A 23,552-nucleotide genomic window follows, 5' to 3' on the forward strand; every position below is an offset into this window, starting at 1 on the left:
ACTCCACCTCCAGGGTTCAAGTGATTCTCATGCCTCAGCCTCCCGAGTAGGTGGGACTACAGGCCCGCCCCGCCACACCCGGCTAATTTCTTTTCTCTTTTTTTTGGAGTTTCGCTCTTGTTGCCCAGGCTGGAGTGCAGTGGCGCAATCTCGGCTCACCGCAATGCCTGCCTCCCGGGTTCAAGCAATTCTTCTGCCTCAGCCTCCCCAAGTAGCTGGGATTACAGGCATGCGCCATCACGCCCGGCTAATTTTGTATTTTTAGTAGAGACGGGGTTGCTCCATGTTGGTCAGGCTGGTCTCAAACTCCCGACCTCATGTGATCCGCCTGCCTCGGACTTGCAAAGTGCTTGGATTACAGATGTGAGCTACCATGCCCAGCGTTAAATTTTTTTAAAAAAAGGAAAAAAAATTGTGATAGACCTGAAAACACTGAATACACTTAATAGACGGGAACTGAAAACCAAACACGGTTAATGGCTGCTTATTTCAGAAAACTCCATAGCTTAAGTGGTTGTTCAAACACTGATACTGACATTTCATTTAGAAACAGAATTTTAAAAATTCATTTTTATCTTTCCTAGAAAGGTTTTACACACTTTAATAAAAATTAATGTTTAGAGGATTGACACAGGAAAGCAGTTTCCAGTTAAAAATAATGTGCCCCAGTGCGGTGGCTCTAATCCCAGCACTTTGGGAGGCCGAGGCAGGTGGATCACCTGAGGTCAGGAGTTCGAGACCCTTCAAGACCATCCTGGCCAACATGGTGAAACCCCGTCTCTAACAAAAATACAAAAAAAATTAGCTGGGCGTGGTGGCGCATGCCTGTAATCCCAGCTACTCGGGAGGCTGAGGCAGAATTGCTTGAACCTGGAGACAGAGGTTGCAGTGAGCTGAAATCTCACCACTGCACTCCAGCCTGGGCAACGTAGTGAGACTCCATCTCATGCTGGAGGGAGACAGCAAGACTGAAAACAGTGTAGTCAGGAGACCTGTAAGTCAACTCAAGAATATGCCGAGCCGGGCGCAGCAGCTCACGCCTCTCATCCCCGCACTTTGGGAGGCCGAGGCGGGCAGATCACGAGGTCAGGAGATCGAGACCATCCTGCCTAACACTGTGAAACCCCGTCTCTACTAAAAATATTTTAAAAATTAGCTGGGCATGGTGGCGGGTGTCTGTAGTCCCAGCTACTCGGGAGGCTGAGGCAGGAGAATGGCGTGAACCCGGGAGGCGGAGCTTGCAGTGAGCCGAGACTGCGCCACTGCACTCCAGCCTGGGCGACAGAGCGAGATTCCGTCTCAAAAAAAAAAAAAAAAGAATATGCTGAAAGCTACAGATGCTTTCCCCAAAATACACATCAATGCACCAGCACACGCTTTGCATCCAGTTCAAAGTTGTTCAGAGCCCCTAAAGAAACTTCCTCATCAACCCAACAGGGTCTAGACTAACTCTGGATCAAGGATCTCTAAGGAAAAGCAACATGTTCCATTTAGGTGCAAGGAGATCTGATGGGCAACCTCCCTCATTAGCTCAAGGAAAAAGGGAAGATTCACAGGAAAGTTAGATGACTCCAAAGAGGAAATTTGTACATTTGTTTTGAGACAGGGTCTTGCTCTGTCCGTCAGGCTGCAGTGCAGTGGTACACTCACAGCTCACTGCAGCCTCGGCCTCCTGGGCTCAAGCAGTCCTCCCACCTCAGCCCCCAGAGTAGCTGGGATCACAGGCGTGAGCCACCGTGCCTGGCTAATGTTTGTATTTTATACAGAGACAGGGTCTTTGTTGCCTGGGCTGGTTTTGAACACCTGGGCTCAAGTGATCCTCCCACCTCAGGCTCCCAAAATACTGGGATTACAGCTGTGAGCCACTACACCCAGCTTACCAAGAGAAAATGTGGAGAACAGTTCCCCTGCTTGGTGGCCTGGCAAATGAGGAGCTGGCTTTGTACAGGGTGCTCAAGGCCAAATCCAGAGGCCACCACTTTTCTTTTTTCTCTTTGCGATAAAGTCTCACTGTCACCCAAGCTGGAGTGCAATGGCGCCATCTCGGCTCACTGCAACCTCCACCTCCTGGGTTCAAGCTATTCTCATGCCACAGCCTCCTGAATAGCTGGGCCTAGAGGCACGCACCACCACGCCCAGCTAATCTTTTTTTTTTTTTTGAAACAGAGTTTTGCTCTTGTTGCCCAGAGCTGCAGTGCAATGGTGCTATCTCGGCTCACAGCAACCTCTGCCTCCCAGTTTCAAGCAATTCTCCTGCCTCAGCCTCCCAAGTAGCTGGGATTACAGGCATGGGCCACCACGCCCGGCTAACTTTGCATTTTTAGTAGTGACGGGGTTTCTCCATGTTGGTCAGGCTGGTCTCAAACTCCCGACCTCAGGTGATCCACCCATCTTGGCCTCCCTAATTTTTGTACTTTTTGGTAGAGATGGGGTTTCTTTTTTTTTTTTTTTTTTTTTTTTTTTTGAGGCAGAGTTTCACTCTGTCGCCCAGGCTGGAGTGCAGTGGCCGGATCTCAGCTCACTGCAAGCTCCGCCTCCCGGGTTCACGCCATTCTCCTGCCTCAGCCTCCCGAGTAGCTGGGACTACAGGCGCCCGCCACCTTGCCCGGCTAGATTTTTGTATTTTTTAGTAGAGACTGGGTTTCACCGCGTTAGCCAGGATGGTCTTGATCTCCTGACCTCGTGATCCGCCCGTCTCGGCCTCCCAAAGTGCTGGGATTACAGGCTTGAGCCACCGCGCCCGGCCGAGATGGGGTTTCACCATGTTGGCCAGGCGGGTCTCCAACTCTTGACCTCAAGTGATGCACCCGCCTCAGCCTCCCAAAGTGCTGGGATTACAGGTGTGAGCAATCCTGCCCTGCCAATTCCACTACTTTCTAATTGTGTGACCTTGAGCAAATTATTTCTGTTTTTGTCCTCTGTAAAATGGAATGTGAATAGTGATTATCTCATGGGGTCATGAGGGCTAAATGAAGAACCACATGGAAGTACTTGGCTGGTGCTTGGTATACAGTAAGCATCCAATACATGTTCATGACGATAATGCACATCAGCACTCTTGGTCTTGATTTTGCTAGGGATAAGTCACAAGTGGGACTCTTCCCAGGCCACCAAAGGTCATTCTGCCCTCTATGTCCCAAAGTCTACTATACTGTGTCCCTACTACGTAGGTATCCATAGTCTACCCTGACTCATCAATGAGGTTCTGTATCCTTAACAATTTTGGGTGCTATTTGGTTTTTATTCATTATCAAAATGATTATAGCAATACAAAATGAAATGGCAAAAGATAAAATCACGAGAAGGGAATGGTGGCTCACGCCTGTAATCCCAGCACTTTGGGAGGCCGAGGCAGGCAGATCACCTGAGGTCGGGAGTTCCAGACCAGCCTGACCAACATGGAGAAACCCCATCTCTACTAAAATACAAAAATGTAGCCGGACGTGGTGGTGCGTGCCTGTAATCCCAGCTACTTGGGAGGCTGAGGCAGGAGAATTGCTTGAACCCGGAAGGCAGAGGTTGCGGTGAGCTGAGATTACGCCACTGCACTCCAACCTGGGCAACAAGAGTGAAACTCTGTCTCAAAAAAAAAAAAAAAAAAAGATGCAAAATCACACATAATCAGAACACCCCAATAATCACGTAAATGATTCTTCACATCTCTGTTCAGCCTTTGTCCTTCTGTGTATGGATCAAATGATTAGTACTATTTTGAACCCCTTATATCTTTTAAACTTCACATCCAAAGCACTTTCTGTCAGCATATACTCTGCATCGGCAGAGTAGTGCACAAGACAGACGGATCTAGCTAAGTGACCAATGTGAACACTGAAACAGAATGCTGAAATAAACACAAGCACTGTGGCTCACACCTGTAATCCCAGCGTGGTGGCTCACACCTGTAATCCCAGCACTTTGGGAGGCCAAGGTGGGCGCACTTCTTGAGCTCAGGAGTTCGAGATCAGCCTGGGCCACCTGGTGAAAGCCCACTGCTACACGAAATACAAAAAAAAAATTTAGCTGGGTGTGTTAGTGGTGCGCATCTGTAGTCCCAGCTACTTGAGAGGCTGAAGTGGGAGGACTGCTTGAGTTCAGGAGATGAAGGCTGGCTGCAGGGAGCTATGATCACACCACAGCACTTCAGCCTCAGCAACAGAGTGAAAACCCGTCTCAAATATACCGAGAAAAGAATATTGAAATAAAATCAATGGACAATTTAATAAAAAGGAAAGACACAGAAGTACTTAAGAAACAGACTATCGGCCGGGCGCGGTGGCTCAAGCCTGTAATCCCAGCACTTTGGGAGGCCGAGACGGGCGGATCACGAGGTCAGGAGATCGAGACCATCCTGGCTAACCCGGTGAAACCCCGTCTCTACTAAAAAATACAAAAATCTAGCCGGGCGAGGTGGCGGGCGCCTGTAGTCCCAGCTACTTGGGAGGCTGAGGCAGGAGAATGGCGTGAACCCGGGAGGCGGAGCTTGCAGTGAGCTGAGATCCGGCCACTGCACTCCAGCCTGGGCGACAGAGCGAAACTCCGCCTCAAAAAAAAAAAAAAAAAAAAAAAAAAAGAAACAGACTATCTTGGCCAGGCGCAGTGGCTCACGCCTGTAATCCCAGCACTTTGGGAGGCCGAGCTGGGCAGACCACCTGAGGTCGGGAGTTCGAGACCAGCCTGGTGAACATGGAGAAACCCCATCACTACTAAAAGTACAAAATTAGCTGGGCGTGGTGGCATATGCCTGTAATCACAGCTACTTGGGAGGCTGAGGCAGGAGAATTGCTTCAACCCGGGAGGCAGAGGTTGTGGTGAGCCGAGATCGCGCCATTGCACTCCAGCCTGGGCAACAAGAGTGAAACTCCGTCTCAAAAAAAAAAAAAAAAAAAGAAACAGAATACCTTTTGTTTAAGCAACTAAACATGTGATGGGTCTTGGCAAGATCCCATCCACGATAGCACCTCCATCCACCAATCTTTTCCAAAAGTCTGGAGCTCACTGGCATATTGTAATGGCAACTCCTCCTATTAAAAGGCCCCATCAGCCTGGGTACAGTGGCTCATGCTTCTAATCCCAGCACTTTGGGAGGCCAAGACAGGAGAAGTGCTTGACTCTGGGAATTAAAGACCAGTCTTGGCAATGTAGCAAGACCCCAACTCCATAATAAATTTAAAAATTTGCTGGGTATGCTGTTGCACACCTGTAGTCCTAGCTACCTGGAAGGCTGGGGTGGGAGGATTACTTGAGCCTAGGAAGTTGAAGCTACGGTGAGATATGATCACGCCACTGCACTCCAGCCTGGGTGGCAGACCCCATCTCAAAAACGCAACAACAAAACACAAAAAGGCCCATTCTCAGAGCTTTCTTCCAAGAAGGTGAGAAGGTGACATAAACCCACTGCTTTTCAAATTATCCATCCCACCAGGGCAAAGTATAACCACAGGTATGTGTCAGAGTACTAAAAAGCGGTTTACAAAGCAGCATGCCATCGCTAACATCCAATAAGATGTCTATTCTGGTAGAACGCTTTCCCACAGTCAATGATTTTGTAGGTTTTCTGGCTGCTGTGAGTTTTCTGATGTGTGACAAGGGACGAGCTCTGGCTGAAGGCTTTTCCACATTCCTGACACCTGTAGGGTTTCTCTCCAGTGTGAGTTCTCTCGTGCCTCACAAGGGAAGACCTCTGGCTGAAGGCTCTCCCACACTGCTTACATTCATAGGGGTTCTCGCCTGTGTGAGTTCGCTCGTGCTGGTTGAGAGAGGAGCGGTCGCTGAAGGCTTTTCCACATTCGCTGCATTCGTAGGGCTTCTCTCCGGTGTGCGTCCTCCTGTGCAAGATCAGGTAGGAACTCTGGCAGAAGGATTTCCCACAGTCTGCACATTTATAGGGCTTTTCCCCGGTGTGAATCCTCTGATGCTGAGTCAGAGATGAGATCCTGTTGAAGGCTTTCCCGCACTCGCCGCACGCGTAGGGCTTCTCTCCAGTATGAGTCCTCAGATGGCGCGTGAGGGTGGAGCTGTGCGTAAAGGCTCGCCCACACTCCTGACACTCGTAGGGTTTCTCTCCCGTGTGAATTCTTTGATGTTCGCTCAAAGAATGCCTCCGGTTGAACACCTTCCCGCACTGCTGGCACTCAAAGGGCTTCTCTGCCATGTTGATTTTGTTGTGGACCGTCAGGGCCATACCGTGGTTCAATGACTGCCCATTTTCCAAATACACAAACATTTTCCCCCCGTGTGGAATAAAATGACTGTTCTGGCTGATGGCATTTCCGCATTCATTACTTTCACAGGGTCTCCGATCGGCATATCCCATCTGATGGTGGTTTAAGATGGAATCGGATGCCAAGCTTGTAATATCTAGCTCACTGCCACACAAGCGATTCCTTCTAGAGCTTCCCTGTGATAAAACAAGGGCTGGGCTCAGATTACTATTTTCCCCAAATCCATGCCATGCAGTAGCCTTCTCCTGAGGCATGGCCACTACGTGGAGGGATGCCCTTGGGCTCGAAAGTCCCTGGGGGTCTTCATGGCTCTCCTCTAATTGCTTCCATCCCCTGTCCTCTCTGATAAGCTTTATCATCTTTAAACCACTGGCTGGTTCCTCCTGCAAAGCCACCTTCTTGTAAGTTGAGTCTTGGTTTCGTAGTATAGGCATGCAATCTGGAATAAATTGAGGTGGAAACACTTTTTTTAGAAGAAGAAACAGCTTGAAAACGAGTGGGACAAAAGTCCTTCCAACATCTACAAGGCCTGTGTGGACTGATGTTCAAATATCAGCTTTGAACACGGGGGAGGATGGGAAAAAGAGAGATGGGTGGCAAGGAAGGCCACTAAGGATGAGATGCAGCAGCAGCTGACTGACAGTGATGGGAAAAGGCAGAGAAATATCAATGCAGAAAGAAAATACTCTGGAGGTGCAGAGGCTCACACCTGTAATCCCAGCACTTTGGGAGGCTGAAGCGGGTGGATCACCTGAGGTTAGGAGTTTGAGACGAACCTGACCAACACGGTGAAACCCCGTCTCTACTAAAAATACAAAAATTAGCCAGGCGTGGTGGCGCGTGCCTGTACTCAGGAGGCTGAGGCAGAAGAATAGCTTGAACCCGGGAGGCGGAGGTTGCGGTGAGCCGAGATCGCGCTACTGCACTCCAGCCTGGGCAACAAGAGTGAAAAAGCGAGACTCTGTGTCAAAATAAATAAATAAATAAATAAATAAATATTACTCTCTAAAGCTGGAAGAATATATCCAGCAGACAGAAAGAATTATCAAGAAAGCAAAGAGGGGGCCGGGCGCGGTGGCTCACGCCTGTAATCCCAGCACTTTGGGAGGCCGAGGCGGGCGGATCACAAGGTCAGGAGATCGAGACCATGGTGAAACCCCGTCTCTACTAAAAATAGAAAAAATTGCCGGGCGCGGTGGTGGGCGCCTGTAGTCCCAGCTACTCGGGAGGCTGAGGCAGGAGAATGGCGTGAACCCGGGAGGCGGAGCTTGCAGTGAGCCGAGATTGCGCCACTGCACTCCAGCCTGGGCGACAGAGCGAGACTCCGTCTCAAAAAAAAAAAAAAAAAAAAGAAAGCAAAGAGGGAAGAGACAACTAGAAACATAGGCAGAATGGCTTCAAGAAGAAAATGGGCAGGGGGGAATAGAAGAAAATGGGGCCAGGAGTTGTGGCTGATACCTGTACTGCCAACACTTTGGGAGGCTGAGAAAGCAGGATCACTTGAGGCCAAGAATTCAAGAGCAGCTTGGGAAACACAGTGAGACTCCATCTCTGAGAAAAACAAAATAGCTGGGAGCGATGGCATGTGCCTATAGTCCCAGCTGCTTAGGAGGCTGAGGCAGGAGAATCACTTGAGCCCAGGAAGGCGAGGATGCAGTCAGATATGATCATGCCACTGCACTCCAACCTGGGCCACAGAGTGAGACCCTGTCTTTTTTATTTATTTATTTATTTTTTGAGACGGAGTCTCGCTCTGTCGCCCAGGCTGGAGTGCAGTGGCCGGATCTCAGCTCACTGCAAGCTCCGCCTCCCAGGTTCACGCCATTCTCCTGCCTCAGCCTCCCGAGTAGCTGGGACTACAGGCTCCCGCCACCTCGCCCGGCTAGATTTTTGTATTTTTCAGTAGAGACGGGGTTTCACCGCGTTAGCCAGGATGGTCTTGATCTCCTGACCTTGTGATCTGCCCATCTCGGCCTCCCAAAGTGCTGGAATTACAGGCTTGAGCCACCACGCCCAGCCTGAGACCCTGTCTTAAGATAAATAAATAAAACAAGAAAATGGGATATTCTTTTCTCTGTACCCAGAGAGAGGTCATACAAAGTAGTAAAGAGAAGGAGAAAGCTGCCAATCAGGGCCTTGTGAAGATACTTCCGACAATATTTTCCATGATGCCACTGCCATCCCAGCGGTTTCTATCTGCCTGATTCTCACCTGCACAGGAGGCTTGAGGAGCCTCTTTCTCCTCCATCCACAGGACTTCTCTTTGCTCCAGGTGGGAAGAAGCCGCTGGTTGAAGAAGTACATACCCCGTCCATGAGGAAAGACTAGTGACTTGTGGGGTTTGTGCCGGGAAAAGTGAACCCTTCTTAATCCCCGCATCAGTACATTGGTTCTTCAAGGCCTCTGAAAGAGATAAGAGCATACTTGAGAGGTAGCACAAGGTAAAGATTTTATTATCTAATTAAAAAATTACAGATCTGGGCCAGGCACGGTGGCTCACTCCTGTCATCCCAGCACTTTGGGAGGCCAAGGCAGGTGGATCACCCGAGGTCAGGAATTTGAGACTAGCCTGGCTGACATGGCAAAACCCCATCTCTACTAAAAATACAAAAATTAGCCAGGCGTGGTGGTATATGACCGTAACCCCAGTTACTCAGGAGGCTGAGGTGGGACGACTGCTTGAACCCAGGAGGCAGAGGTTGCAGTGAGCTGAGATCGTGGCATTGCACTCCAGCCTGGACAACAAGACTCAGTCTCAAAAAAAATAAAATTAAAAATAAATAAATAAATAATAAATATTACAGATCTGGTTGGGCGTGGTAGCTCACATCTGTAATCCCAACACTCTGGGAGGCCCAGAGGCAGGTGGATCACTTGAGCTCAGGAGTTTGAGACCAGCCTGGGCAACATGGTGAGACCCTGTACCTACCAAAAAGAAAGAAAGAAAAAATACCCATAAAACTAGCCAAGTGTGGTGGTCTGAGTCTATAGTACCAGCTACCTGGGAGGCTGAGGTGGGAGGATCACTTGAGCCTGGGGAGGTCAAGGCTGTAGTGAGCTGTGATTATACCACTGCACCCCAGGCTGGGCAATAAGAGTGAGACCCTGTCTCAAAAAAAAAAAAAAAAAAGATCTTACATTTCCCCCCAAAATCAATATACAAATGGTCAATAAACACATGAATGGATGCTCAGTGTCACTAGTCATTAGGGAAATGCATACCGAAACCGCAATGAGATACCACCTCACACATACTAGGAAGGCCATAATAAAAAAAATAATAAGTGTTGCCAAGGATGTGGAGAAATCAGAACAGTTTACACTGCTGGTAGGAATGGAAAATGTACATGCTGATACAAAAGCCAGTATGGGGCTGGGCACAGTGGCTCACGTCTGTAATCCCAGCACTTTGAGAAGCAGAAGCAGGCGGATCACTTGAGGTCATGAGTTCAACACCAGCCTGGCCAATATGGCAAAAATACAACTCTATTAAAAATACAAAAACAGTAGCTGGGTGTGGTGGTGCATGCCTGTAATCCCAGCTACTGGGGAAGCTGAGGCAGGAGAATTGCCTGAACCTGGGAGGCAGAGGTTGTGGTGAGCCGAGATTGCACCACTGCACTCCAGCCTGGGCAACAAGAGCGAAACTCTGTCTCATTTAAAAAAAAAAAAAAAAAAAAAAAAAAAAAAAAACCAGGTGTGATGGTGCACACCTGTAATTCCAGCTACACTTGGGAGGCTGAGGCATGAGAAGCACTTGAACTGCAGAGGCAGAGGTTGCAGTGAGCTGAGAAAGTGCCACTGCACTCCAGCCTGGGTGACAAAGCAAGATTCTATCTCAAAACAAAACAAAACAAAAGCCAGTATGGCAGTTCCTCAAAAAGTTAAATTCTTTTTTTTTTTTTTTTGAGACAGAGTTTCACTCTGTCGCCCAGGCTGGAGTGCAGTGGCCGGATCTCAGCTCACTGCAAGCTCCGCCTCCCGGGTTTACGCCATTCTCCTGCCTCAGCCTCCCGAGTAGCTGGGACTACAGGCGCCCGCCACCTCGCCCGGCTAGTTTTTTGTATTTTTTAGTAGAGACGGGGTTTCACCGGGTTAGCCAGGATGATCTCGATCTCCTGACCTCGTGATCCACCCGTCTCGGCCTCCCAAAGTGCTGGGATTACAAGCTTGAGCCACCGCGCCCGGCAAAGTTAAATTCTAAACATAGAATTACCGCATGATCCAGCAATTCTACTCTGAGCATCGACCCAAAGCACTCAAAACAGTGACAGACACAGATACTTGTTTGCCAATGCTCACAGCAACAGGATTCACAACAGTGGAAAGGTGGAAACCCAAGGTCCATCAACTGGTGAATGGATGGACAAAGCGTGTTGAATACACACAATGGACTCATCTTCTTCATCTATGAATAAAGCACTGACACGGGCTACAACGTAAATGAACCCTGAAAACATCACACCCAGTGAACTCAGCCAGACACAAAAGGCCACATATTATCTGATTTCGTTTATAGGAAATGTCCAGGGTAGGCAAATCCACAGAGATGGAGAGTGACTCATGGTTACCAGGGGCTGAAGGAGGGGCTGGGGAGGGAGAATTTAATGGGTATAGAGTTTTGGTTGAGGATAAAAAAGTTCTGGAAATGGACAGTTGTGCTGGCTGTAGTACATGCTGAATGCATTTAACGCCACTGAACTGCATACTTAAAAAGGGTGAAAAAAGCACACTTTATGTTTATATAGAGATAGATAGATAGATATGTCTGTGCATATATATATGTATATATACTTTTTTTTTTTTTTTCCCCCGACAGGGAGTTTCGCTCTTGTTGCCCAGGCTGGAGTGCAATGGCACGATCTCAGCTCACCACAACCTCCATCTCCTGGGTTCAAGCAATTCTCTTGCCTCAGCCTCCTGAGTAGCTGGGATTACAGGCATGCACCATCACGCCCGGCTACTTTTGTATCTTTAATAGAGACAGGGTTTCTCCATGTTGGTCAAGCTGGTCTCTCAGGTGATCCACCTGCCTCGGCCTCTCAGAGTGCTGGGATTACAGGCGTGAGCCACTGCTGTATATATATTTTTTGAGACACAGTCTCGCTCTGTTGCCCAGGCTAGAGTCCAGTGGTACAATCTTGGCTCACTGCAACCTCTGCCTCTCGGGTTCAAGTGATTCTTATGCCTCGGCCTCCCCAGTAGCTGGGATTACAGGTGCCTACCACTATGCCCAGTTAATTTTTGTGTTTTTAGTAGAGATGGGGTTTTGCCATGTTGGTCAGGCTGGTCTCGAACTCCTGGCCTCAAGTGATCCAACCACCTCAGCCTCCCAAAGTGCTGGGATTACAGACGTGAACCACTACGCCCAGTCTGTATTTTTTATCACAGTAAAAACTTTTTTTTTTTTTTAAATTAAGAGTACAAATGCTCTGTGATACGGCTGGGCTGTCTCCTGACCCAAATCTCATCTCAAATTGTAATCTCCACGTGTCAAGGGAGGTACCTGATGGGAGGTGATGAGATCATGGGGTCAGTTCCGCCATGCTGTACTCGTAATAGTGAGTTCTCATGAGATCTGATGGTTTTATAAGGTTTCCCCTGCCCTCTTCTCTCTCTTGCTGCCTTTTGAAGAAGGTGCCTGCTTCCCCTTCTGCCATGATTGTAAGTTTCCTGAGGCCTCCCAAGCCATGGGGAACTGTGACTCCATTAAACCTCTTTTCCTTTTCTTTTTTTTCTTTTTTTTTTTTTTGAGACAGAGTCTCGCTCAGTCGCCCAGGCTGGAGTGCAGTGGTGCGATCTCGGCTCATTGCAACCTCTGCCTCCCATGTTCAAGCAAGTCTCCTGCCTCAGCTTCCTGAGTCGCCAGGGGTTACTGGTGCCCAACACCACGCCCGGCTGATTTTTTTTCTATTTTTAATAGAGACGGGGTTTCACCACGTTGGCCAGGCTGGTCTTGAACTCCTGACCTCAAGTGATCCACCCTTGTGATCTCTAAGTGCTGGGATTACAGGCGTGAGCCACCACGTCCAGCCGAGGGCATGGTATTCTTTACAGCAGTGTGAAACAGACTAAGACACTCTGACTTTGTTCCCAGGAGGAATTAGAGAAGTTATCTATGCCTGAGCTGAGACATGCAATTCCACTACAGCTCCAGCTATCACATACTGAACAAGGAAGGTCATCTGTTCTCAGAGAAACCAGACCACGAAAGCCACAAAACCAGGACCCACGTTTGTCTTATTTACCGATGAATTCCCCATTCCCAGCATGGTGCCTGACACACAGTAGACACTAGATGAGATGGTTTGGCTGTGTCGCCATCCAAATCTCACCTTGAATTGTAAGAATCCCCACGTTGGCCAGGCTCGGTGGCTCACGCCTGTAATCCCAGCACTTTGGGAGGCCGAGACGGGTGGATCATGAGGTCAGGAGATCGAGACCATCCTGGCTAACACGGTGAAACCCCGTCTGTACTTAAAAAATACAAAAAACTAGCCGGGCGAGGTGGCGGGCACCTGTAGTCCCAGCTACTCGGGAGGCTGAGGCAGGAGAATGGTGTAAACCCGGGAGGCGGAGCTTGCAGTGAGCTGAGATCCGGCCACTGCACTCCAGCCTGGGCTGCAGAGCGAGACTCCGTCTCAAAAAAAAAAAAAATCCCCACGTCAGGGGCAGAGCCAGGGGGAGATAACTGAATCATGGCAGGGGTGGTTTTCCCCATACTCTTCTCGTGGTAATGAATACGTCTCACAAGACCTGACGGTTTTACAAACGGGGGTTTCCCTGCACAAGCTCTCTTGCCTACCGCCATGTCAGACGTGACTTTGCTCCTCATTCGCCTTCCACCATGATTGTGAGCCCTCCCCGGCCATATGGAACTGAGTCCATTAAACCCCCTTTCCTTTACAAATTACCCAGTCTTGGGTATGTCTTTATTAGCAGTGTGAGAACAGACTAATACACCAGATAAATGTGGGCCGGGCACGGTGGCTCAAGCCTGTAATCCCAGCACTTTGGGAGGCCGAGACGGGCAGATCATGAGGTCAGGAGATCGAGACCATCCTGGCTAACACGGTGAAACCCCGTCTCTACTAAAAAAATACAAAAAACTAGCCAGGCGTGGTGGTGGACACCTGTAGTCCCAGCTACTCGGGAGGCTGAGGCAGGAGAATGGCGTGAACCCGGGAGGCGGAGCTTGCAGTGAGCTGAGATCCGGTCACTGCACTCCAGCCTGGGCGACAGAGCGAGACTCCATCTCAAAACAAACAAACAAACAAACAAACATAAATGTGAATCAATGAACACAGGAATGAATGATGCTTGCCTTACCCAGGGAGACCACGTTCCTATAGTTCTCCAGCATCACCTCTCTGTACAGGTTCTTCTGAGCAGGCTCCAGCAACTCCCATTCCTCCTGGGAGAAGTCCACGGACACGTCCTCAAAGGTTACTAATTCCTAGAATAGCACAGCGGTTCTGCTCAAGATGGGTCCATCGCCACCCACGTTCGTGGGAGGAGGGGTGAGGTTGGTGGCACCAGGGAAGTTGAGAAACGTCAAGGTGCAAAGTCCAGAAGTCAGTGTCTACTAGCTGCCTTGTGGGTGCTTGTCCTTGGCTTCAAATCAGAGGGATATATAGACCCTAGGCCCACCGTCAACACAGCAATGATGACCAGGACACAGGTTTGGATGAAACACTTTGCCCATTTCTTATTGAACTGGTGATTCTAACCTCCGGATCTCTGAGTCTGATATTCCCAAGTGAGAATCACCCCCTGCTGATTCTGAAAATGCATGGATGTCAGGGGCATGCCACTCGCGGGTTACGGGACTGCAGGTATATATCTGACCTATCCGGGACCTCATCCGCTCAATGGAAAGAAGCATTTTATCCAAAGCGCGTTGTCGTGAGGACTAACTAGTTAATATCAGTCACAGCATTTGCTATTGCTATAGTCAGAAGACTCAGAAGCAATACCCAACAATACGCAGGATGGAACAGGACCTTCCTCAAAACTCACAATTATTAGAGGTTAGTTTTCTTTGCTTCCGTGACTCACAGTTACACGTTACAAGGCACGGACAATGTAAGAAGAGGAATCTGCTACAACCCTGACCCACTGAAATATGGTGAAAGCTTTGTTGTTTCAGCATATGAAAGGGCTCAGTGTTTAGGGTCTGAATGGCTATCCAGGTAATCCATGGTATAAAATGGCACCTAAGCTGGTATCTGCTGTAAGATGTAAAGAGTTGGCCAGGCACCGTGACTCACGCCTGTAATCCCAGCACTTTGGGAGGCTGAGGTGGGCGGATCATGAGGTCAGGAGTTCGAGACTAGCCTGACCAACATGGTGAAGCCCTGTCTCTACTAAAAATACAAAAATTAGCCGGGCGTGGTGGCGGGCATCTGTAATCCCAGCTACTCGGGAGGCTGAGGCAGGAGAATCGCTTGAACTGGGAGGCAGAGGTTGCAGTGAGCCGAGATCATGCCACTGCACTCCAGCCTGGGTAACAAAGCAAGATTCCACCTCAAAAGAAAAGAAAAACAGTTACCGGTTGGGCATGGTGGCTCACACCTGTAATCCCAGCACTTTGGGAGGTTGAGGCGGGTGGATCACCTGAGGTCGTGAGTTCGAGACCAGCCTGACCAATACGGAGAAACCCCATCTCTACTAAAAATACAAAATCAGGCTGGGCGCGGTGGCTCACGCCTGTAATCCCAGCATTTTGGGAGGCCAAGGCGGGCGGATCACGAGGTCAGGAGATCGAGACCATCCTGGCTAACACGGTGAAACCCCGTCTCTACTAAAAATATAAAAAATTAGCCGGGCGTGGTGGTGCATGCCTGTAATCCCAGCACTTTGGGAGGCCAAGGCGGGTGGATCACAAGGTCAGGAGATTGAGACCATCCTGGCTAATACGGTGAAACTCCGTCCCTACTAAAAATACAAAAAATTAGCCGGGCATGGTGGCAAGCGCCTGTAGTCCCAGCTACTCGGGAGGTGGAGGCAGGAGAATGGCGTAAACCCGGGAGGCAGAGCTTACAGCAAGCTGAGATCGCGCCACTGCACTCCAGCCTGGGCAACAGAGCGAGACTCTGTCTCAAAAAAAAAAAAAAAAAAAAGGCCGGGTGCAGTGGCTCACACCTGTAATCCCAGCACTTTGGGAGGCCGAGGCAGGTGGATCACGAGGTCAGGAGATCGAGACCATTCTGGCTAACACGGTGAAACCCCGTCTCTACTAAAAAAAAAATAGAAAAAACTAGCCAGGCACGGTGGCGGGCGCCTGTAGTCCTAGCTACTCGGTAGGCTGAGGCAGGAGAATGGCGTGAACCTGGGAGGCGGAACTTGCAGTGAGCCGAGATTGCGCCACTGCACTCGAGCCTGGGCGACAGAGCGAGACTCTGTCGCAAAAAAAAAAAAAAAAAAAAAAAAAAAGACCACCTTGGCCAACATGGTGAAACCCTGTCTCTACTAAAAATACAAAAATTAGCCGGGCATGGTGGCGAGTACTGTAATCTCAGCTACTTGGGAGGCTGAGGTAGGAGAATCACCTGAACCCAGGAGGCAGGATCTCACTTCAGCTTGGGCAATAGAGCAAAACTCCATCTCAAAAAAGTATAAATAAATAAAACTGCAGAGGGCGGGAGTGGCGGCTCACACCTGTAATCCCAGCACTTTGGGAGGCCAAGGTGGGTGGATCACCTGAACCCAGGAGTTCACGGCCAGCCTGGGCCAACATAGTGAAACTCCGTCTCTACTAATAATACAAAAATTGGCTGGGTATGGTGGCACATGCCTGTAATCCCAGCTACTTGGGAGGCTGAGGCACAAGAACAGCTTGAGCTTGGGAGGTGGAGGTTGCAGTGAGCCAAGATCACACCATTGCACTGTAACCTGGGCAAAAGAGCAAGACCCTGTTTCAAAAAAAAAAAAACTGCAGGCCGGACATGGTGGCTCACATCTGCAGTCCCAGCACTTTGGGAGACCGAGGCGGGCAGATCACGAGGTCAGGAGATAGAGACCATCCTGGCTAACACGGTGAAACTCCGTCTCTACTAAAAATACAAAAAACTAGCCGGGCGTGGTGGCGGGCGCTTGTAGTCCCAGCTACTCGGGAGGCTGAGGCTGGAGAATGGCGTGAACCCGGGAGGTGGAGCTTGCAGTGAGCAGAGATGGCGTCAGTGCACTCCAGCCTGGGTGACAGAGCGAGACTCCGTCTCAAAAAATAAATAAACAAAACAAAACAAAACAAAACAAAACAAAACAGCAATCATGTTACGCTCAGTGACAGAAGCCAGACACGGAAGGGCAAAGCCTGTGTGAACCACTCCTAGGAGGTCCCTAGAGTCATCAGATTCAGAGAGACAGAAAGTAGGATGGCAGGTGCCAGAGGCTGGGAAGGGGGACGGGGAGTGAGTGTCTCATGGGGACAGAGTTTTAGTTTGGGAAGAGGAGAAAGTTCTAGCGAGGACGGTGGTAATGGTTGTAAAACCGCATGAATGTGTTTAATGCTACTGAGCTGTGCACTTCAAAATGGTTAAGATGGTGAAGTTCACATATATTTCATATGTTTTATCGCAATTACAAAAATATTCTTTCAAGTAAAGAGGAGGATGCCTTCCTGGGCAGCACTGTCCGGTCTCCAGGGGAAGGTGTTGGATCCCACCTGTTCATGGCAGTGGCTGATGCCATCTTGTTAGCAGCAGCAGGGAGGTGCCACTGGAGCTGCACACTCCATGGAGCTGGTGGGAGCCCCGCCCTCCTGCGCCTTCCTGTGCTCTTGGGGGACCTGAGAAGAGGCGGGATCTGCCCACCTGGGTGCAGCTGCAGCTGCCAGACCCGCAGCTGCAGACCTGGGCCTCCCACTCCAGGAAGCAGGCAGGAGCTGGAGACAAGTGAGACCCCTGCCTCTTCCAAGTTGGTGAGGCAGGAGCTCCCGGGTGCAGCCGTGGCTGCCCTCCCAGGCGCCGGACCCAGGCATCTCTGCAGCCTGCACCCTCAGGTGTCTCAGGAAGGACCTCCCAGTCCCTGCAGGTTCAGGGGGCATCTGATCCCACTGCCTGGCCTCCCTGGGGGGGGGGGTTGGGGCCAAGCCCCGGGGCCATGAATGGCAGCAGGAGGCAGATTAATTCCTGGGCTGAAGGGGGCGGGTCCCCAGTAAGGCCCCGCCTTCAGGCCAGGGAGGGCCTGAAGACTCGGGGCCAGGCTCCCAGTCCTAAGGACCAGAGTGGGGACTTATGGTGCCTCTTTCTTTCTTTTTTTTTTTTGAGACAGAGTCTCGCTCTGTCACCCAGGCTGGAGTACAGTGGCGCGATCTCAGCTCACTGCAAGCTCCGCCTCCCGGGTTCACGCCATTCTCCTGCCTCAGCCTCCCGAGTAGCTGGGACTACAGGCGCCTGACACCTCGCCCGGCTAGTTTTTTTGTATGTTTTTTTTTTTTTTTTTTTTTTTTTTTTTTGAGATGGAGTCTCACTCTGTCGCCCAGGCTAGAGTGCAGTGGCCGGATCTCAGCTCACTGCAAGCTCCTCCTCCTGGGTTCACGCCATTCTCCTGCCTCAGCCTCCCGAGTAGCTGGACTACAGGCGCCCACCACCTCGCCCGGCTCGTTTTTTATGTATTTTTAGTAGAGACGGGGTTTCACCGTGTTCGCCAGGATGGTCTCGATCTCCTGACCTTGTGATCCGCCCGTCTCGGCCTCCCAAAGTGCTGGGATTACAGGCTTGAGCCACCGCGCCCGGGTAGTTTTTTTGTATTTTTTTAGTAGAGACAGTGTTTCTTTCTTTTTTTTTTTTTTTTTTGAGGCGGAGTCTCGCTCTGTCGCCCAGGCTGGAGTGCAATGGCCGGATCTCAGCTCACTGCAAGCTCCGCCTCCCGGGTTTACGCCATTCTCCTGCCTCAGCCTCCCGAATAGCTGGGACTACAGGCGCCCGCCACCGCGCCCGGCTAGATTTTTGTATTTTTTAGTAGAGACGGGGTTTCACCGTGTTAGCCAGGATGGTCTTGATCTTCTGACCTCGTGATCCGCCCGTCTCGGCCTCCCAAAGTGCTGGGATTACAGGCTTGAGCCACCGCGCCCGGCCTATGGTGCCTCTTTCGACCCACCCATGGCCGCCCACGGACCAGTCAGCACACACTTCCTCCCCTCTGAGGTCCAGAAAAGCCCTGGGCTCAGCCTCAGCAGGGCAGAGGACGGCCAGAGGACAAAGAAGGCAGAGAGATGGGAGGATGGGACGGGACAGGACGACCAGCTGCAGAGAGGAGTACCCTCTCCACCGAAAGCTGCGAGATGATCTGCCGGCAGAGAGGAGCTACCGTCTCTGCTGAGAGCTTCAGAGACCTGCAGAGACGTCCGAAGGACTTGCCTGCAGAGAGGAACCACCCTCTCCAGGGCCTCCTCTCAGCTGAGAGCTGAACACTCCACCAGACGACCTGCCTACAGGGGTCAGCTGCCCACTCCTCTGAGCTGCTCTCACCGTAAACACAACTCTCCTTCACTCTTTACTTGTCTGCGTACCTCATTCGTCCCGGATGCGGGAGAAGAATTTGGGCAAAGGCACCAAGGCCACAGAGGTTTCCAGCCAGAAAAACGGACACCCCAGAGATGCTGTAAGATTGTTTCCTAGGGAGGGGCTGTGCTCAGTCCCAATACTGAGGGTCATTCTTCACACTTGGGAGCGGCACAAGTACCTCATCCCACACACCACTCCTGGGGAATTCTCCTGAACTTTCACATCGCAAGGGGTCTCCTTCTCTATCGAGGGCTGGGTTTCTGGTGGGACTGTTCCCTCCGGATATACTGGGCGCCTTCTGGGAGAATGAGGACATCTCACCTGGGACCAGCGGGGCAGGTACCCAGCAGCCATTCTCTCCTCTTGGGAAAAGCAGGTTCCTGGGCAGTCAGAGCTGTGGGGAGGAGAAAGGTGCTGTGACTACCAGACCCAGGCCAGTCCCCAGATCCCAGAGCCCTTGGCCTGGAGAACCTCCATTTGCTTGAAGGGGCCTCCATACACAGAGGGAGGTAAACTGAGGCCAGGACCCAGGACTGAGGCCAGGGTTTTTGTTTTTTAAGACGTAGAGTCTCCCTCCGTTGCCCAGGCTGGAGTGCAGTGGCTCGATCATAGCTCATCTCATGGCGGCCTCAACCTCCTAGGCTCAAGCGATCCTCCTACCTCAGCCTGTGGCTGGAACTACAGGCGCCACCATGCCCCGCTACTTTTTTGTATTTTCTGTAGAGACGGGGGCCTTGCTATGTTGTCCCAGGTCTACAGCTCCTGGGCTCAAGGGATCCACCTTCTTCGGCCTCCCTAAGTTCTGGGATTAAAGGTGTGAGACGCCACACCCACCCATGGCCAGGAGTCTTAAAGGCCCCATTTTATGGATGAAGGTCCTGAGGCCCTTGGAAGCAAACAAGTTTACAAAACACTCAGTCTCCATTAGGAAGTGAAGCACCCACTCCATATGTGTTTCCTGAGACTGTTTTCACAAGGTGCCAGTAACCCGGGGGGGGCTTGGAATTACAGGAATATATCCTTTACCAGTTCTGGAAGCCGGAAGTCTGAGATCAAGGTGTGGGCAGGGCTGCGCTCCCTCTGAAGGCGCTAGGGAAAAGCTCAGTTGTGGTGACTTATACCTGTAATCCCAGCACTTTGGGAGGCTGAGGCAGGAGGATCACTTGAGCCCAGGAGTTCAAGACCAGCCCGGCCAACATGGTGAAACCTCATCTACTAAAAATACAAAAAAAAAAAAAAAATAGCCAGGTGTGGTGGTGCATCCCTGTAATCCCAGCTACTCAGGAGGCTGAGGAATGAGAATTATTTGAACCTGGGAGACAGAGGTTCAGTGAGCCAAGACTGTGCCACTGCACTCCAGCCTGGGCAACAGACCAAGACTGTCTCAAAAAGAAAAGATAAGGAAAAAAAATAAAAGCTCTCAAGAAAAATTTTTCCTGCCTCTTCCAGCTACTGGGGGCATGACTGGGGTCCTTATAAGAGAAAAAGATGCCTGGACGTGGTGGCTCACGCCTGTAATCCTAGCATTTTGAAAGGCCGAGGTGGGCAGATCACGAGGTCAGGAGTTCGAGACCAGCCTGGCCAACGTGGTGAAACCCCGTCTCTACTAAAAATACAAAAAATTGCTGTGTGGTGGCGGGCGTCTGTAATCCTAGCTACTTGGGAGGCTTAGGCAGAATTGCTTGAACCTGGTGGGGTGGAGGTTGCGGTGAGCTGAGATCACACCACTGCACTCCAGCCTGGTGACAGACCGAGACTCTGTCTCAAAAAAAGAAAAAGAGAAAGAGACACAGGGAAGAAGGCCACGTGATGATGCAGGCAGAACCTGGAGGGATGTGGTACCAAGCCAACGGACACTAACTACGGCAGGGCATCCCCAGAAGCTGGAAGAGACAGAGATGATCCTCCCGCCAGAGCCTGCAGAAGCACCACGGCCCCTCCGTACCTTCATGTCCGGCTTCTGGCCTCCAGACTTGTGAGAGAATAAATTTCAAGCCTCCCCCTGCCTCCCGGTTTATGGTGCATTGTCACAGCAGCTCCAGGAGGCTCATATAAGAACCAAAGGCACTGGGTGTGGTGGCTCATACCTATAATCCCAGCACTTTGGGAGGCTGAGGCGGGCGGATCACAAGGTCAGGAGATCGAGACCATCCTGGCTAACACAGTGAAACCCCGTCTCTACTAAAAATACAAAAAATTAGCCGGGTGTGGTGGCAGGCGCCTGTAGTCCCAGCTACTCGGAGGCTGAGGCAGGAGAATGGCGTGAACCCGGGAGGCGGAGCTTGCAGTGAGCCAAGATCGTGCCACTGCACTCCAGCCTGGGTGACAGAGCGAGACTCCGTCTCAAAAAACAAGCAAACAAACAAACCAAAAGCAAACACAGACAGTCTTCTTGCTTTGAGGGGCTTCATGCGGGGGATTCTTTGCAGGTGCCATCGGGAATTTACAACCTGCCAGGCTTCCTCTGCCCCCAACATGGTGCAAGGCTCCCTTGGCTCTTGGGACTTTTTTATTTTTATTTTTTTGAGACACAGTTTCGCTCTTGTCACCCAGCCTGGAGTGCAATGGCGCGATATTGGCTCCCTACAACTTTCGCCTCCCAGGTGCCAACGATTCTCGTGCCTCAGCCTCCCGAGTAGCTGTGATTATAGGCACCCGCCACCACGCCTGGCTAATTTTTGTATTTTTAGTAGAGACGGGGTTTCACCATGTTGGCCAGGTTGGTCTCTAACTCCTGGGCTGTAATCTGCCCGCCTTGACCTCCAAATTGTTGGGATTACCGGTGTGAGGCGCCGCACCCAGCCCACTCTTGGAACTTTACATTACAGCTCATGGCAATGGGGACAGGACCTCCCACACCTCAGCTCCTGCGTCTTCCCTCTTCCACCCTCAAGTGGCTCACAGGACCCTCCTCTCTCATAGTTGATGTTAATGACCCTGTCAACGCCCTCATTGACCTACACCTATGCGCCTGGGTCAGGAACATCCCTTCCAATGTCCAACTCCCAAAACTCATCCTTGCTCCAAAAGAAAGGCCTCATGAGGCTGCCTTGCAGACAAAAATGAAATCTACGCAGCCCGACACGGTGGCTCACGCCTGTAATCCCAGCACTTTGGGAGGCCGAGGTGGGTGGATCACCTGAGGTCAGGAGTTCGACACCAGCCTGGCCAACATGGAGAAACTCTATCTCTACTAAAAATATAAAAATTAGCCGGGCGTGGTGGCGTGTGCCTGTAATTCTAGCTACTTGGGAGGCTGAGGCAGGAGAACCACGTGAACCGGGAGGCAGAGGGTGCAGTGAGCAGAGATCGTGCAACTGTACTCCAGCCTGGGCAATAGAGCGAGACTCTGTCTCAAGAAAAAGATAAAGAAGAAAGAGAAACCAACGTGTTTGCGTAGGGGAGAGTTCAGGGAGGTTGGGGTTGCTAGACCAGCAGAAAGGTCAGCTGCCTCCTCATTCCTCAACAGGGGTGGTTGGTATAAACAGAATGGACCCTTGAAGCTGGGCACTGTGGCTCACGCCTGTAATCCCAGAACTTTGGGAGGCAGAGGTGGGATCGCCTGACGTTGGGAGTTCGAGACCAGCCTGGCCAACATGGTGAAACCCCGTCTCTACTAAAAATGAAAAAATGAGCTGGGCATGGTGGCGCATGCCTGTAATCCCAGCTACTCGGGTGGCTGAGGCACGAGAATCGCTTGAACCGGGAGGCAGAGGTTGCAGTGGACCGAGATGGTGCCATTGCACTCCAGCTTCCGTCTCAAAAAAAAAAAAAAAAAAAAAAAGGACCCTTGCTATCTTATCACCACGACTGCGATGCTAACGTATAAGTGAGGTCTCTCCCGCAGGGCACTGTGGACACTGGGGCCTGGGTCATTCTCTGGGCTGGGGCAGGGTGCTGAGCTGCATCCCTGGCCTCCACCTACTCCATGCCTGGAACTCCCCCAGTTGTGATGACCACAGACGTCCCCAGACATCGCCCGGTGTCCCCTGGAGGGCAGGACCGCCCCTCGCTGAGACCCTCAGACGTGGCCTCACTGAAGTGCGAGCGTGGCAGCCGCTCTCTGCCTTTAGGATAGAGTCAATGCGTCTTCTCCCTCTCCTTGCAGGCTGGGCCCCAGGAGCTTATGCGTCTCTCATCCAGGGGCGTCTTCACAGGGCAAGGACAGACCGTGCCATCCTGGGCGCTGGGGCCCTGGGCGAGCTGCCGGCCCCCGACCCTCCCGTGGGGACCCTAACGCGACAGGGTCATGCCCCAGCCACCCGGCCCCGCGAGACCCAGCCCCACGAGAGCCCCGGCAGGCCCGGCACGGAGGTCGCGGCGCGGGAGGCGGCGGCACTTACAGCTGAGCTGCCGGGAGCCGCGCGCGCCGGCCCAGGTGGGCGCAGGTGACCATTGGGGCGCGCGCTCAGGCGCCACGCAGAGCCCCCGAAGCGGGAGCGCCCCGTGCAGGCTGGACGGCCTCCCCTGCGTGTCCCGGGGACGCCTCCTCCGCTGGGCACCTCGGCGCTCGGAGCGGACGCCCCCAACAGGCACCCCTCTGGAACTCGCCGCAGCCGCCGCCGCCAACCCCCGATGAGCGCAGAGGCAAACTCGGCACTGCGCCTGCGCGCCCCGAGCCTGCGAACTACAAGTCCCAGCAAGCTCCACAGCGCGGCGCTGGGCTCCCGGCGCTCCAACCTGGGTCACAGCGCCGCCTCCGGACGGGCGGCGCCTCCGCAGGAACGCGATGCCCCTGCGGCTGTCGGATCCACCTCGTGTGGCTCGGTGTAGTCCCCGGGCGTTCTGGGGTTCGCGGACCCAATCCTCAAATCCGTCGTTT

The 23,552-nt window shown here is 51.6% G+C and overlaps 1 protein-coding gene across 1 annotated transcript; it reads right to left on the minus strand.

Moving 5' to 3' along the window:
• Window positions 1-4,555: 4,555 nt before the first annotated feature.
• ZNF554 (zinc finger protein 554) lies at window positions 4,556-23,496 on the minus strand. Its single transcript, XM_007994725.3, has 5 exons — window positions 23,074-23,496; window positions 19,052-19,124; window positions 13,551-13,677; window positions 8,433-8,624; window positions 4,556-6,660 (listed from the first exon to the last, which is right to left on the minus strand). The coding sequence occupies exons 1-5, from the start codon at window positions 23,124-23,126 to the stop codon at window positions 5,489-5,491; spliced, it is 1,617 nt and encodes a 538-aa protein (XP_007992916.3). The 5' UTR covers window positions 23,127-23,496; the 3' UTR covers window positions 4,556-5,488.
• Between the last annotated feature and the right edge of the window lie 56 nt (window positions 23,497-23,552).

Source organism: Chlorocebus sabaeus, chromosome 6, assembly GCF_047675955.1.
Source record: "Chlorocebus sabaeus isolate Y175 chromosome 6, mChlSab1.0.hap1, whole genome shotgun sequence".
NCBI classification, from domain to species: Eukaryota; Metazoa; Chordata; class Mammalia; order Primates; family Cercopithecidae; genus Chlorocebus; species Chlorocebus sabaeus.